This window comes from Vitis vinifera, chromosome 4 (assembly GCF_030704535.1).
Source record: "Vitis vinifera cultivar Pinot Noir 40024 chromosome 4, ASM3070453v1".
NCBI classification, from domain to species: domain Eukaryota; kingdom Viridiplantae; phylum Streptophyta; class Magnoliopsida; order Vitales; family Vitaceae; genus Vitis; species Vitis vinifera.
Genome location: NC_081808.1, coordinates 21,175,440 through 21,191,579, shown reverse-complemented (window position 1 = coordinate 21,191,579; position 16,140 = coordinate 21,175,440). Strand labels below are relative to the sequence as shown.

Below are 16,140 nucleotides of genomic sequence, written 5' to 3'. Positions count from 1 at the left end.
ACCTACAGGATTCCATGTATGGTGTGGCAGAAACTATGAGAGTGATTGGATGCTGCAGCATAGATATGAGCATTATTGTTCTTCTATGTTGCACTGGAACCCCTTCTGTAGTTTTTCACATCTATAATGATCATGATTTTTCTATTACTACATTCAACTTCACTTTTTTTTATCATGAACATATGATGATTATTTAATCACCAGGTGTATTGGATATCAATCAATTTTGTCATATTTGCTCCAATCGGTTCCATCTTTCATTTTCCCAAGTTTTAGCAGTTCTCATATAATCTGGTATTGCTGCTATATGGTCATGCATGCTATTTAATTGAAATTCCCCCCTTTAACAATGGCCCCATGGTTCATAAATGCAAAAATATCAGCAGCGATAGTGTCCGTGCACACGAAATGATCAGCATCATATGATTAAAAAAAGTGTGAAAATTTCTAAACTAGGATTTTCAAGTCTTAGAAAGTAAATGTAAGACTGTCAGTAAAAGTTCCTCTTAGACATTTTATTTTAACCTCTCAAGGAGGTGTTCTATGCACTATGAATGGGAAGATAAGGTAACGAGTGGGTGGTGCACTTGTGATTATGATGAAGTGCAACCGTGTAGTTTTATGTGGGGGATTATGGAAATATGAACCTACATAAGTTGAAAAACCATACCACCAGTTACCGCCTCGATTATTTTCTGCCTGTAATTTTCCCATCTAGTTTCATTCTCTTTGCCCTTTTATCTTCCAGCATGCTGCCACAACGCAATTGAGAGAACGTGTCATGCTGGTAAGGGCAATTGGTTCCATTTCGACATCCTGTTGGGCTGTTATAGAAGATGCAAGACTTCTGAGACTTCGGTTTCAATTCTGTTGGTTTGAAGTTCTGTATCAGTTCCATGCCTTGAAGGTAATTTTCATGGTTAGCATACTGTGGGATGATTTGATCCTGAGTTCCTTGCTTTTCTCCTCCGTGTTGCTTAACGAGGCTCTTATAGTAGTTGACGTCCTTCACATGAGATTTTATAGCTTTGAAAGAGGATGTTGGCAAGATGTCTGGTAAAGTTGGTGTTGTGTTTAAAGTTGGTTGTACTCCTTTCAGTATGTTGTGCAAGTTTCCATTTGTTGGTCTTGGTGACAAAACCCTAGGCTCTAGGACAGAAGAGCGAACCAAGAGAGGTGCAGGATTAAACCCAGATAATGGAACCATAGGCTCTCGAGAATACCTTGTGCTTACAGTAGATCCCGACCCACTCCATAAAGGGTAGAAGTTTTCATTTGCTGCCTTCTGTGTGGCAACCATATCAACTTCTATGCTGGGTAAAACGGGAACCGAAAGACTGACAGGCTTTGAACTAGAGACGGGAACAGTATCTAGCTGGGGAGGCCTGGAATTTGAGGCAGCAGCTAGCACCTCATCTACAAGAGAATACATGTTTCCATTTGCTGGCTTTGACCTAGAGAATTGGACAGCATCTGCTTGGGGAGGTCTCAAATTTATGGCAGGTTGCACATCATTTGGAATGGAACATAAGTTAACTTTTGCTGGCTGAGACAACAAAACCATATTAGGTCCTTTGCTGGGTAAGGGAGCTGGGGACAAAGAAACTGTAACAGTATTGGGTATGGAAAGCCTTGAATTTGAGTCTGGTAGCATCCCATTGGGCAGAGGATAAATGTTTCCACTTTCTGGCTTTGGAAGGGTGACAGGCTTTGAACACGAGATTGGAAAGTTATCTGGCTGGAGAGGGCTTGAATTTAGAGCAGGTCTCTTGTCGCCTGGTAGAGAACACATATTCCCATTTGTGTGAGGTAAGGGAACTCGATGAGCAACTTGCTTTGACCTAGAGACTGGAAAAGTATCTTCTTGGGGAGACCTTGAATCTAGAGCAGGCCGCACCCTCTTTGGTTGATAACACATATTTTCATTGGCTGGCCTTGGCTCCAATACCATAGCAGGTTCTGAACAGGATACGGTAACCAACTGAGTTACCGGTTTTGACTCAGAAAAGGGTATAGTACTGGTACCTCCAGGTTCTCGACAATCATTAATCAATTTCTCAGTCATTTTTGGGTTGGTAAGGATTTTAATGAGCAAATCTGTGTCAATCAAGCTTCCCTGCTCCTTGCATCTCATGACCATGGTAATGGCAGCAGTAGCTGCAGCAATTATATCAGCTTCTACATCCGGTGACAAGCCAAGTGCAGTTTTTTCAATGGCAGGTGGCTCTAGAACAGGCCTGTTGCACTGGGAGGTGTTTCCAGATGCCAATAAATCTTGGGACAAGGCTGGTGGCTTTGAAATCATGGAAGAGTTGATTGGTGCTGCCAAATCAAACAATGTATCCACTGTTCCTTCATCTTCCATGGATGTGATGGGGACAAGAGGGATGTCACAATCATCCTGATGGCATTCTTCTATGTCCAATGAAATAGAGGGGCTATAGGAAGATGCATGAGCCTCAGTTTAAGGATGAAGAAAGGAAGTAATATACAGATTTTCAGGGGTTAGGAGATTTTACCTAAGAGGTATAGCAGATATGCGAGGATAAACTGCTTCAACTACATGATTTTCTCTCAGCTTTTGAGCCTCTGCCTCTTGGCTTTCTTCACCAGATGCAACGAGCCAATTGGAACTCAAGACAAACTGGTTAAGAAAAAAAAACAGTTAAAATATAAGAATTCAATTCAGCAAAATTCAGTGCCCATGCCAGATGTATGCAGAAACTTGTAATGATACCCCCTCCAAAAGCATGAAAAATTTGCAACAAGGGGTTGCAAGTTGAGGTCTAACATCTAACATCAGCTTACCTTGGGTGGGCATTTCCATTTGATCTTAGGGATGTGCGAAACTTTCTTCTTCGATTGGTTCACACGAGTGTCTTTGAATCCATGAGGGAGGCCATTGGTGTCCCGGCCATCAGAATGCAATATCCATGATTTCTTTGCTAGAAGACCATCACGAGCTTTCAAGCAAACTTGTGAAGGACAATCCTTTGATCGAAACAGTTTTGCCTGTTTGAAAACAGGAATTGGTTTATTACACCAGGCTATCATTCATCAAATTAGTAACTGATTTATCAGAAACCTAGATGGTAGACTTCACAGGCTCCCTGGCTGAAGGAGCAACTACCACATTAAAATGGTAGCAAAAGCGTAACATACAAACCTAGACAAAGGGAAATAGAATTTCCAACCAACTTCATCTCTGATGGCCACCAAATGGCATCCATCTAAGATGCCATTTGCATCCCAATGCACACACGCCAAAGAAAATAGTGACTGTTGTGACTCCACCAGAAAATGGCCCAGCAAGATAACAGTCAATTGGGATGTGTAGCGACCATATTGCTGAATTCCTATTCCTTTCTCCCCAACATATTGTGGAAAAGGTGATGAAAAAAATAATAAATAACCATAATATTAAAATTAACAACCATGCTGAGATTAAGTTGTCAGTGAGTTAACATCGTTATAAAAGAACCGATTAGATCAATGCAAATCAATTTTTTTTTTTGGTTAGGCTAGATCAATGCAAATCATACTGATGGCCATCAAACAATCCATAAATTATTATAACCAAAAAAAAAATTTAACTCCAACAGCACAAGATTAAGTATCTCTCTATCTACACGAAGAGAACTGCAATTCTCAGGTACTGCAAAGATTGCATTTTTAGACAAAACAAACAGCAATTTTGCAATTTCGAACTTAATATAACAAGACACTGACCAACCATTCATGATGGCATATATTGTTCTCAGTTTAGCACATACGCTAAACAGAACCAGAAAATAACAAGAGGAAAGACACATATTACACACTCTTCGAGTGCAAATAGCTTCAGATTGCAATTTCACAAATAAATACCAACTCTACCCATTATTTTTACTGATATATCATTTAAGTAATAATGTAATATTAGTTGATATTGCCATTTCAGTTGACTGAGAAAGCAAACTGATTTTAAGTATCACAGAGAAAAGGGTTACCTAATATTTAAATCTTCCATTTTCTATGATTTGCTTATATATGTACAGATAGGAAAGCAAAAACAAGATTTTATTATCAGCACTTAGCCAAAAAGAGCACCAAAGCACACGGAAAGAATACAAAGGGACCCAAAAGGCAAAGGCAAATAGAGAGAGAACAATTACTATGATTTCCTTAGATATATCATGCCAATGTAGTAATTTTGACGCTGTACTTACATTGTCTGTCACACTGGCATTTCTATGTATATACCATTTTCCCCTTTTTGTATCATGCATATCATATCGTTTAATGGAAGTTTTTCACATTTTGGAAATAGACAGATCAAAAATCTCTATCATATATGAAACCCATATTTTCAAGAATGAATAATAGGGAAATGTTAAAACCAATTTCAAGACAGATATATCACCGGAAAAACACGCAAATATAGCATTCATCAATGCCATGCACATCAAAATGTTAAAAACTAGTGTTGAAGAAATCAACTCAACAAATTGACATTTTAATACATAGATTCATCATAAGATTTACAAGATAATTTTTTTCAACTTTTAACCATAATTTTAAGTTTCAAAGGACCTACTAGTATGCTAATAAATAATATCATACTGAAGTTCAAAACTTCAACTACTCTCCAATTAACATACCCAAACCAATAAAGAAAGATAAAAGAATTGTATACAAGTATTTACTTATGTGGACCATGGGAATATATGTGTCCACATGTTATGTTCAAAGTTTTAACTTCAAGTTCGTCATCCCCTCCCCCACCCCTGCTAACACCTCCAACATAGGAAAAGCAAAGAGAAACATAAAACTAAGAAGAAAAGATACAAACACCTCAATTCACTGTTCATCATCATTGCTCAATATTCAAACCATTTGAAAACCACAAGTTTCATTCAACTACCACCACCCAATATCTGCTGCAACTTTAGTTACGCTTGAACTCCAATTTTCCACATTGACTGTCAACATGTGTGAAATGTTCCAATGCAGGATTGTTCTCTCTTCCTTAGCTCTTTGTCATTCTTTTTAAATTATTAAAAAAAAAAATGAAGAAGAAGATTAAATAGAGGATAGAAAGCAACCTAAGATTTTGAGCACCACCAGAAGAGGGTTTTTTTTAATAGTTAATGTAAAAGAAAATAAAAGGGAGTTACTACTATTTTAGTTTCACATCAAAATGCCTTTTTAAACAACAGTAGAGCAATTGGTTAAAAGAAATCATATTTGATTTTTCCTATAAACTATTTAAAATAATAAAATGTGCACAGACTGTATGGATCAATTATAATGTATTCATGTACATAAGATACACTTACATGTGATATATAAAATGATTTACATGAAAAATGTATTATTAATGTAGCCTAGTTATACAATCTCTTGTTGTGGGAACATGATCCAAAGTTGCAATATCGATTACTAACTCAATAGGTCCCAAGGCAGATTGGTCTCAACATCTTGGATTGTTATTGGAAGATTATGCTAGTTAAAAAATCTAAAAAAAATAAAAATTAAGAAAATAATGAAAAAATTTTATATATTGAAAATATAAAAAGCAAACACTAAAAGGAAATATGATTGATAACAATTTTGAAAAAAAAAATATCAGTTTGAATTTATTGTTCTACTTATGTATTGAGGCATTTCTTCATGATCGATGAGGGGAAGACAAAGATTATCTATTTGTTTTTCCTTTTATTTTCATCTAATCTGATTTGTGGTGTGGTAACTTTGAATTGTTCCACAAGTTGCCCGAGTCAAATGATTCATATCTGAGTTAAAAATGACTAATTGTTGAACTACACAATATCGAGTCATGTCTTGGACTTGTCACAACTATAGTCAAGGTGAATACAACTTGGTCAAGACAAACCAATCTTGGCTGATACTTTGAACCATGGGTAAGAAGTTGGGGGGAGAGAGGGTGTGGAGATCTCTCATTTACCCTTTGTTGATAATCTTATACTCTTCTATGAGGTGTCCTAAGAACAACTGATTTATCTAAGATGGACCCTTCTTTGGTTGGATGTGTCTTTAGAGTTTGATATCATTCCACTTAACAATGGGTTCGTTGCTAAGATGTGGTGTAGGTAAGTCGTTTTCTACCTATTTAGGTCTCCCCCTAGGCATGGTTCAAAGTATTGGTTGACATTGGCACAACTAGATCAAGTCGTATCCCTCTTGGCTATAGCCACAATGAGTTTGAGACCCAAGTTAAATTATGCAGCTCAACAATCACTCAATCTTGACTTGGATATGAATCCCTTGACTCAACCAACTAGAGAGATGAGTAGGAGCCACTACACCAACAATTCAATCCCATGAAATGAGAGGAAAAGGACAAAGAATATCAACATTTCTCAAAGACTCCTTAAATTAATTAAGAAAAATGCCTCAATCCATTACTAGGAATAAGAAATTCAAAACGACTTATTTTCAGACAATTATTTTATCAATCACATCTCTTTTTACTATTTTCATTTTTTATTTTTTATTTTTAAAATAATTCTTATTAGCATGCTAAATTGCAATATGTTTTGATATACCAATTATCAAAATCGGTATTAGTATAAAAATGAGTATGATAATGTTTTAAGAGTTCCAATCCTTAATGCTATCATAAACTAATCCAAGCAAGTGCTTCTACAACATTTCATTCAATCTTAAATGTGATAGATAATTTTTTTCTTTAATTAAATTGTTGAGTTTGTTTTATTATAATTTTTTTTTTAAATTCTCATTATTTTTTTAGAACACTTTTAGTTTTTTAACTCGCATATTGAGCATATTGTCGATGTCAATTCGAGATGTAGAAACAAATCCACCTCAAGACTCATAGAGTGAGCAACCAACACCACAACTTTGAACCATGTTCTTGGGTGCTCCTTCCAAATCTTCCTCAATTTGGTATGCGGTGAAGGAGAAGTTTTACAAAAGGTTGGCTTCTTGGAAACATCAGTATCTTTCTTAGGATTGGAGACTAACCTTCTAAAGAGTATGTTGTCTAGCTCGCCTACAAACTCTTATCCTTTTTTGTTATTTTAAGGATGGTGCAATTGAGACTAGAAACTCAACATGAACTTTTTGTGGGATGGAAGTACTTTAGAGAATCACTTTGAAACAAATAAGTGTGGCTTAGATAATAAAAACATGTCTTTACTCACGAAAGCCTCTTATTGGAAAGTGGCTTTCAAACTATGGGACAAATAAGAATAGGTTGCAAAGACAAGTTATCTTTGGTATGTTTGGAGAAGTGGTAGGTGGGTGATGTGCTCAAGACGGGAGGGAAGTTATAAAACGGGCTTATGGAAAGCAATTAGGAGAGGGTTGGAGGAGTTTCAAACTACAATCAAACTTGTAGTGCATGATGGAAGGAGAGTACGGTTTTGGCATGACTTGTGATGTTAAATGAATAGTTACCATATTTATTTCACATTATCAATTTAGATAGCCAATGTTTGGGAGGAGGTAGGTGGCACTTGATGTTGGAAGCCTTGGGAGTTGCAAATTGTGGAGTTCTTTCTTAAGCTAACTCAAGTGATGATGGTTTTGTAAGGATTGTGAAATAAGTTGGTTTAAAGGATGCCAAGGATGGAAAGTTTACTATTAAATCTTCTTATGACTCAATGGAATCTATGTCCGGAGGTCCTTTCCCAACCATTAGGATTGTAATGAGTCATAAGGACTATAACTTGGGCAGGTTGGGTTGGGTTGATAGCTAACCCAAGACAAACCCAAATTAAGAAACATTCAACCCCAGCCCAGCCTAACCCAACCTGAACTTTAACCCGAGATACTCAACCCAAACCTAACACAATCCCATTTTTTTAAAACTCGGGTTGAGTTTAGTTTATGTTCAAGTTGGTTAGGTTGATAAAGTTGTATGATTTAAAATCCATACATAATGTTTTTAAAAACTCTTTTCTATATATTTATACCAAAACTTAAATAGTAAATGGAACAAAATTTCAAGATAATAGCAAAATTTAAAATAAATTTGGGTCCCTTTTGATCATACTATGCATTTATTGCTCAGATGGGTATTCCACACACTCCTCATCTCATATTTGGCAAAATTACTAGCCAGAAATAGCAACTATTAGATTTATATGGTCCTCAAAAAGTATTATTCTACCTATTCCCCTACATGAGTGATTCTACTTCATTAAATGCATATTCTTTTAATAAAAAGGATAAAGTTCTTGATTTGATAATATCTTATGGCAGGTAATGCAATGTCCTCATTGAGATTTTGGAATTGAAAGATTGTCTAAAGTCCTGGGTTAAAATGACACATAATCGAAGAGCCTAATAAACAAGGATTATTATTATTTTTTTTGGATAGGCTAAATACCGATTTTACACCTAATAGACAAGGATTGCTATGGATTGCCAAATAGGCTGTTAACCTATCATATTGTTGAAATTACTACATATTGTTTTTTTGTCCATATTGATAGGCAATTGTTCATTATTGATCTTCTCATTTTCCAAGAGTTACCACAAATCAATCTGTATTTCATAATCTCTGAATAGAGAGAAAGAAACTTATTACAAGTTTGCAACACTATCCAAGAAGTCCATCTCGGGAACCATAATCCCTTATTTAAGAACCCCTTTCATGAGTCCAAGGTATGTAATAATTGAAGTTTTTTATATTCCTAAGTATATTTAGGCTCTGTCTGAATTTCCAAAATAATGCAACAAGTAGAAAAAGGAAATTCTGAAAATAGCTTGAGAAAAAAATACATTTAAGTTATAGAATTTTCCTTCTTTTCTGAAGGTTTTTTTAATTTTTATTTATTTATTTTTGCATAGATGCAACCTAAGTCTTAAAGTCTCTTGGTGACTTGCATGATACAAATACTTATTATTGATTCTTAGAAGTTAAATCTTCACTAGCATTTAATAATTTTCCTTGACTGGAGGATAGGATATGTTTAGAAATCAGACAAAAAAATGTAGTTGGGAGTTGAAACCTTTCCAAAAAAAGGCTTGAGGGAACTATAAGCGATGAATGATTGAATGTTATACTTAATCAACCATAGGTTTTCAAGGAAAATTAGTTGTCTTGCTGGGTGTTCAGTGTGGTTAAAAATAGCACCTGGACATTGATCCATGATCACAAGCAGATTAAGCACTTCTGTTGCACCACCACTGTAGGAAGTTGTCCCACACAGGCTCCCAAAGAATTTTGTCTGAGATTTCTTAATTTCAATTTCAAGCATTCATATTTCTATTCTCATTTCTATGTAAATAATAAAATTGCACTAAAAATGATAATCTAAGCGATGAATTGTTCTGTGGTCGTTCTCAGTGGAGATCGTCTCATCTTAATTCATAAAAAATGACAACAATTTTTTTTTCTTTTTTTTTTTTGGTGCAAAAAAGAATGACTTAACTGACAAATCATCAATTAAAACACCATTTTCCAACTTTGTTAAAAATGAAAACCTTGACTTGCTGTGAAACATTCAGACTCCATATAAGAAAAATGTATAGGGAAAAAAATCATAATTGTGGATAAAATTTTACAATATTGGGGATAAGACTCTATTTTATATTCAGACTCCAAGAAAATAAAATTACTTCATTTACTTAGAGCCCAATACTACTATTTTACTTGGGTTGAATTATCAATTTCAAGAAACAAAAACAGTGCATAAGACTCTTACCTCTCTTTTACATTGTGTTTTGAATGAGAGGATTGGGGTGAAAAGAAAAGGATTCACATTAAAATTTTGAAATTCCATTATTAGCCACAAATGGAATTCCTAAGGGAATGAATTGGCGGACATTGGAGAGATTAGAAAACATCTATAAATTTTATTTTATTTTTTGATAGGTAAAAAGGAAAACGTGTATTAAAAAGAGAAACTCCAAAAGCGCCCCAAAGTACACAGAAAACATCTGTAAATTCCACACCCAGAAGTGGTCGAACCCCACCTTACGCTCGGGAAAAATGTGCAAATAGAAAATTCTTTCATTTTTCGATACTTCACAAAACAAAACACAAGTTGAAAGAAACAAAAAGGAATCTTCATTCCACTAACTAGATTCCTGATCGGCAAAGACAGGGTGTTCTTCCACTTTCTTTCCCGGTTTCCTCAGCAACCAAAAGAATGGTTAGCTAAAGAAACACATAAGCACCAGGGAATCAATAAACGAAGCTTAAAATAAGTAGACCATGGAACTTCAAAAACAGAACAACCGGCTAGAAAAACCATAGATATGAAGAGAATAGCTATAGAAGCACTAAAAAGGGAAAAAAGAACCACGTTCAAGTGCAGACTTATAACAAAAAAACATTTTCGAAACCCTAAAGAGAGAGCATCAAAACTGAGAACCACCTGCCAACGAAGAAATCAGAACCACGAACATAAAATAAACATTCAAATGTGATTTGATATGGTAACTAGACACTCCAATTGGAGATGCCGCGGCTATACCTGACACAGATTAGCATCGGGAGCCCAAGAAACCTTCTTCGAACTCTTCGATAGCTTCATACCGAAGACCGATTCCACAATGCAACCGAGTTTCCGAAACCTCGATCACTCCACTTGCGATAATGCGAGCCAGATCTTGCACAGTGGTGCAGAGCTTTTGAACAAGAACAGAAGAAGACGAGAATTGTGATGTTGCTTGATATGGAACCCTAGAGGCCACTTTTGTTTTGTTTGGAGTTTTTCTAATTTCGATTATTTTGATTTTGGTGCAGTGTTGTTTCCTGTTTTGCTTACGCGCAACCACCTAACAGCTGATAGTCGATGCGTTGGCGAACCCATACCAAAAGGGTGAGAATATTTAGTATATTTAGTATATTTTATTGGGGCTGCTCCCCTTTTCTTGTGAAATCTGATCACTCCACCTCTGATTCTTTCTTTTGCTTTGCTCCCTAAATCTCCCTTTTGCGTTTCGCCCAGGTTTCCTTTTGCTTTCGTGGGCCGCCCTGCCCTCCTCCCGATACCGTCTAATATATCATATATTCCCTTCCTTTCACCGCTTCCCTGATTAACGTTCTTTTTAGTCCAATTTACACATCAAAAATATTATTTTTAGTCCAATTTATTTGCAATATAAACTAGTGAAACTTTTTATTCGTATTAAGAATGATGATTTTATAAAGCACAAATTAAGTTTACAAGACCAACTATTAAATTTTGTAGTCATCTCTAAAAAGGAAAAATGGAAAAAGGAAAAAAGAAAAGAAAAGAAGAGGAGTTATCACTAGCCGCTATTTCATTTTGGGAGTTATGGTTATGTTGCTTCCAAGTTATATATCCTTTTCACCGCCAAATCATAGATCTTTAGGAGAGACCAAAGGGAATGAGCTCAAAAGTCATTATACTTCAAGCCTTCCCTCCTTTTCGGCCATTATACACAGGATCCATTGATAGCCGCATAAATGACTAGAATTTGTTTTTCAATTGGAAGTAGTGCATATTGTGGTTGTTTCGAGACTTCTGCAAGCCTTGCACCTTTATTGAGTAATGCCTGAGTCGCAGCATCAAGGTCTGATCCAAATTGAGTAAGGGCGACCACTTTGCGATATTGTGTTAATTCCAATTTTAAACTATCACAAACTTGTTTCATAGCTTTTAACTAAGCGGTAGACTCGACGCGATTGACAGATAAGCCAATGTTAATAGCAGGTTTAATTCAGCAATAAAAGAACTCTGTTTCCGAACAGATTTATCCATCCGTAATGGGGATCATATTAGTGGGAATATAGGTCGATACGTCTCTAACTTGTGTTTCAATGACGGGTAAGGTGGTCAAGCTACTTGCACCTGTCTGGTTCGATCGTTTAGTGGCTCTTTCTAAGAGACGGGAATGTAAATAGAAAACATTCTTTCATACCATATTGCTATTCTTCTTCTCACCTTGCTCCATATATCTAAGTATGACAATTTAGTACGATTCAATCCAAGTACAAACTAAACCCGCTAAAGCAATGGGCCTTCACTCACTATCCTCCACCCTATGGTGTATGACCTATGACTTGCTTTGACTTATTTATGAAGGGATTGACTCCAACTCGTTATGGGCATGAACAAATTGATTAAACATACATGATTTCCCACTATCCTTTAAGAAAATCACCACCATCCATGTGCACGGTAGAGGTAGAGGAAAGAATACTAAACTAATCAAAGTTATCAGCTCAACCATCATAAGCTAAGCCAACCATAGTCGAACCTATTTATAAATGGCCTTCATGACTTAATGATTAAGGGTATTCAATAAGTGAATATTCTAAAAGATACGAAAGATTATCTTAACAATATAAATATTTTCCATCTATTTACCCAGGGACCCCCTCTTATTCCATTCCTACTTTGTTAATTCCACCACTAACTAGACTGTTAGGAGCCATCAATTAATGGCTCACCATTGGAAAGCTTGGTTTTACTGGAGCAAGCAGAGTCGCCCATGTTGGATCACGAGTCATTGCAACCTACACTCCATGTTAGTTACACACCATGCAAAATGATCTACCAATTCCTAATAAAAATAATTATTTTTGTTATGTGGTGTGTTGCCTTGTTTAATTAAATAGAAATGTGTTATGCTCTCGTATTAAGCATCAAAATATGAAATTACAATTCAAAATAAACACATTGGAGATTTTTACTTAATTTTATTTATTTATTTGTAAAAAGTATTATAATTTAATTTCAAAACCAAAATTATGAAATCATATTCATCCGTACCATGAATGAAATTTTGATGCTAGACTACTATTTCTCAAGCATCAAATACGAAAAACTCTAACTGTTGAAGTTGGTTTGGGTGTTCAAGTGGATTGACTTGACCTGATCCAATTAATGGGAAGAAATGGGGGAGTAGTTTCTAGGAGTTTTAAAACTACTTAAAAACTGTCACTATTAAAAATAAATAAATAAATAGTTTATTTATTTACTTATTTATTTTTCTCAGTGAAAACTCTCTCGATGAGAATTCTCTCCTAAAAAACGAGATATTTTGACTTTTCTCTTCCTAAAAACCACAAAGAGAAGAAATATGTTTTATTCTCTCTCCGGAAAATATAAAAGTAAGAATATAATTCTTATAAAGAAACAAAAAGGCCATCTCTTGAAGTTATTCTTAATTTTCTTAGTGAAACAAGGTCAAGACTCTTGCCCTTTTAAAAACAAATGGTTCTCGTATTCGTAGTTTCATTAATGACTTGAGGCGGGAAATTTTGCTAGTGAAACAACCAATTTGGATCTTGGGCATTTCATAAGGTAATCGAAAATCTTATTATTCATCACTAACTAAAAATAATTGTAAAAAAATCCAATAAAAATTAACCACAAAAAACCTCAATAAAAACAGTGTAGAGGTTTAAATGAAATTGTTAATAAATAAAAAAATAAAAATCTAACAAAACATAATTATAAAAAACCCTAACAAAAAACAAATACAAAAAAAATCCATAAAAAAAGAAATAAAGAGAACGATAAAAAATATGAAAGATCTTGAATAAAAAAGAAAGATGAGAGAATTTTGATATATAATTTTTAAAATGAATTCGATTATGATCTTCATTTGCTGATCGTTGTTGAAATATTTGAATTTCATTGAAAAGAGAACGAACATAAACTTAGGTTTAAACTTCACTGAAAAAGGAAAAGATCATATTGAAGGAGGAGCTTTGACCCAAAATAGTGCGTTTTAAAAAAAAAATCCAAAAAATAAAGTTGTTTTCAAAATAATGTCCGATCTAATGCGTCTGTGCCACATAAGTTGTCATGTCATAAAACCGTAGTTGGTAATTACGGTTTTATTTTTCTAAAGTGGTTAAAAACCGTAGTTACCAACCACGGTTTTAACTTTAAGTTTAAAGCCATAGTTGGTGACTACGACTTTGATTTTTTTTTGTAAAATGGTCAAAGCCGTAGTCACCAACTGCGGTTTTAACTTTATATATATTTATATATAACTTTAATTTTTTAATAAAAATATTATATTATTTTGATTTTAAATATACTTATTTCATTATTTTAAAAATAATAATATACAAAATTAAATAATTGATATTTTTAATTTGATATAAAAATATATTTTTAAATTTTATTAAAACAATAGGCACTATATTTAATATAAATATAATTAATTAATTAAAATAAAATATAATAAATTATTTTTATTTAAAATAAATAAATTATAAATGCCTATTTAGAAAAATAAAAAAGTAATATAAATTATTATATTAATTAATAATTTTTTATATATTATATATAAGTGGTATATAATACCTCACACACACACACACATATATATATATATATATATATATAATTAAGTTTTGTTTTTCATTTTATTTTATGTTCTTGTACCGCCTACATGGTTCTGTTAAAATTAAGCATAATGCAGACAAATTCAGCAATATGGGTTTGGCATTCTAAACCTATGCCTAATAAGATGATGACCTTGTACTATGATCATTCCGATCCAACTAATCCAGTCAAGGCCACTTAGTATCCAGCCATTTCAGGGTCTCAGACCTTCAAGCAAGTCATTAAGGTTAATCCCTCTCAAAAGGAATTAACATCAAACTCCTTTTTTTCAAACAAGCAAATTGTGGTGGCTGCCAACCCCACACCTCTTTCAACAAAATCAAGATATTGGTAAAATGATTTAAATCAACCTCTTTTGGTTATAGAAAGAGAATTTTTCTCTGAAAACCCCAGAGAAAGTGCTGCAAAAGCTTTTCAAGAAAATTTTCATTATCCCTCTAGTAATATTTTAAGAACAAGAGAGTTTTATGAAGCAGTTCTTACAGAAACTGGTTCTGTTAAAATTAAGCATAATGCAGACAAATTCAGCAATATGGGTTTGGCATTCTCCACCTGCCATATCTATAAGATTCTTACTGTCAAGCAATGGGGAGGAAATCCTAATCTTTCAAGGGAATTTTCTGAACCATCAAAGCCAAGGTTTTTTAATTATTGGGATTATCAGAGAGCATGGTTTAATGCTTTTCTGATCCAGAATAGGGACTTCCATCATTCATGGATGTTCTATTTTCCATCTAAGAATCAGTTTTCCTCTTTCCCATTTTGGTTCTACAGTTGGTGGAATTATTATGGTCCGACTATTAAGATTCTTCCTAAGCCCATTCTGGATGGCTTTGTGCTATTCAGAAGTTCTTTTGATATCCCCAGAGAACTTTCAGCTTTTCCCCCTTTACTATTCTTCTTCATCAAATTTGGCCTTACTTGGATAGTCCAGTGGGACTATATTATTATTACAGATGAATCAGCAGCCTTTCCATCTCTGGGAAGGACCTTTAAAACATATATATATATATATAAGTTTAATTTAAGTTTAAAATTTATCACATTTTTATTTAAATATATAAATAAATTTTATTAAAACAATTGATACTATATTTAATATAAATATAATTATTGAATTAAAATTAAATATAAATAAAATATAATAAATTATGTTTATTTAAAATAAATAAATTATAAATGCCTATTTGGAGAAAAAAATAATATAAATTATTATATTAATTAATAATTTTTTTATATATTATATGTAAGTAGTATATAATATCACACACAGATATATATATATATATATAAAAGTTTAATTTAAGTTTAAAATTTAGCATATTTATTTAAATATATAAATAAATTATTATCATATCGATATAATATTATGAACTTAAATTAAAATATGATAAATTTTAAACTTAATTGAACTTATATACATGTGACATTATATACCACTTACATATAGTATATAAAAAATTATTAATTAATATAATAATTTATATTATTTGTTTTTTAATAGGCTTTCATAATTTATTATATTTTATTTATATTTAAATATAATTAACTAAATATATTTATATTAAATATAGAGTATATTATTTTAATAAAATTTAAAAATATATTTTTATCAAATTAAAAATATCAATTATATAATTTCATATATTATTATTTTTAAAATAATGAAATAAGTATATTTAAAATCAAAATAATATAATATTTTTATTAAAAAAATTAAAGTTATATATAAATATATATAAAGTTAAAACAGCAGTTGGTGACTACGGCTTTGACCATTTTAAAAGAGTCAAAGCCGTAGTCACCAACTAACCAACTACGGCTTTAAACT

The 16,140-nt window shown here is 33.2% G+C and overlaps 1 protein-coding gene across 1 annotated transcript; it reads right to left on the bottom strand.

Annotated features, from left to right (window-relative positions):
• Window positions 1-398: 398 nt before the first annotated feature.
• Window positions 399-10,953, bottom strand: LOC104879131 (zinc finger CCCH domain-containing protein 30). Its single transcript, XM_010650751.3, has 4 exons — window positions 10,452-10,953; window positions 2,809-3,012; window positions 2,520-2,644; window positions 399-2,438 (listed from the first exon to the last, which is right to left on the bottom strand). Exons 1-4 carry the CDS (start codon window positions 10,509-10,511, stop codon window positions 689-691), a joined length of 2,139 nt encoding a protein of 712 aa, XP_010649053.1. The 5' UTR covers window positions 10,512-10,953; the 3' UTR covers window positions 399-688.
• Between the last annotated feature and the right edge of the window lie 5,187 nt (window positions 10,954-16,140).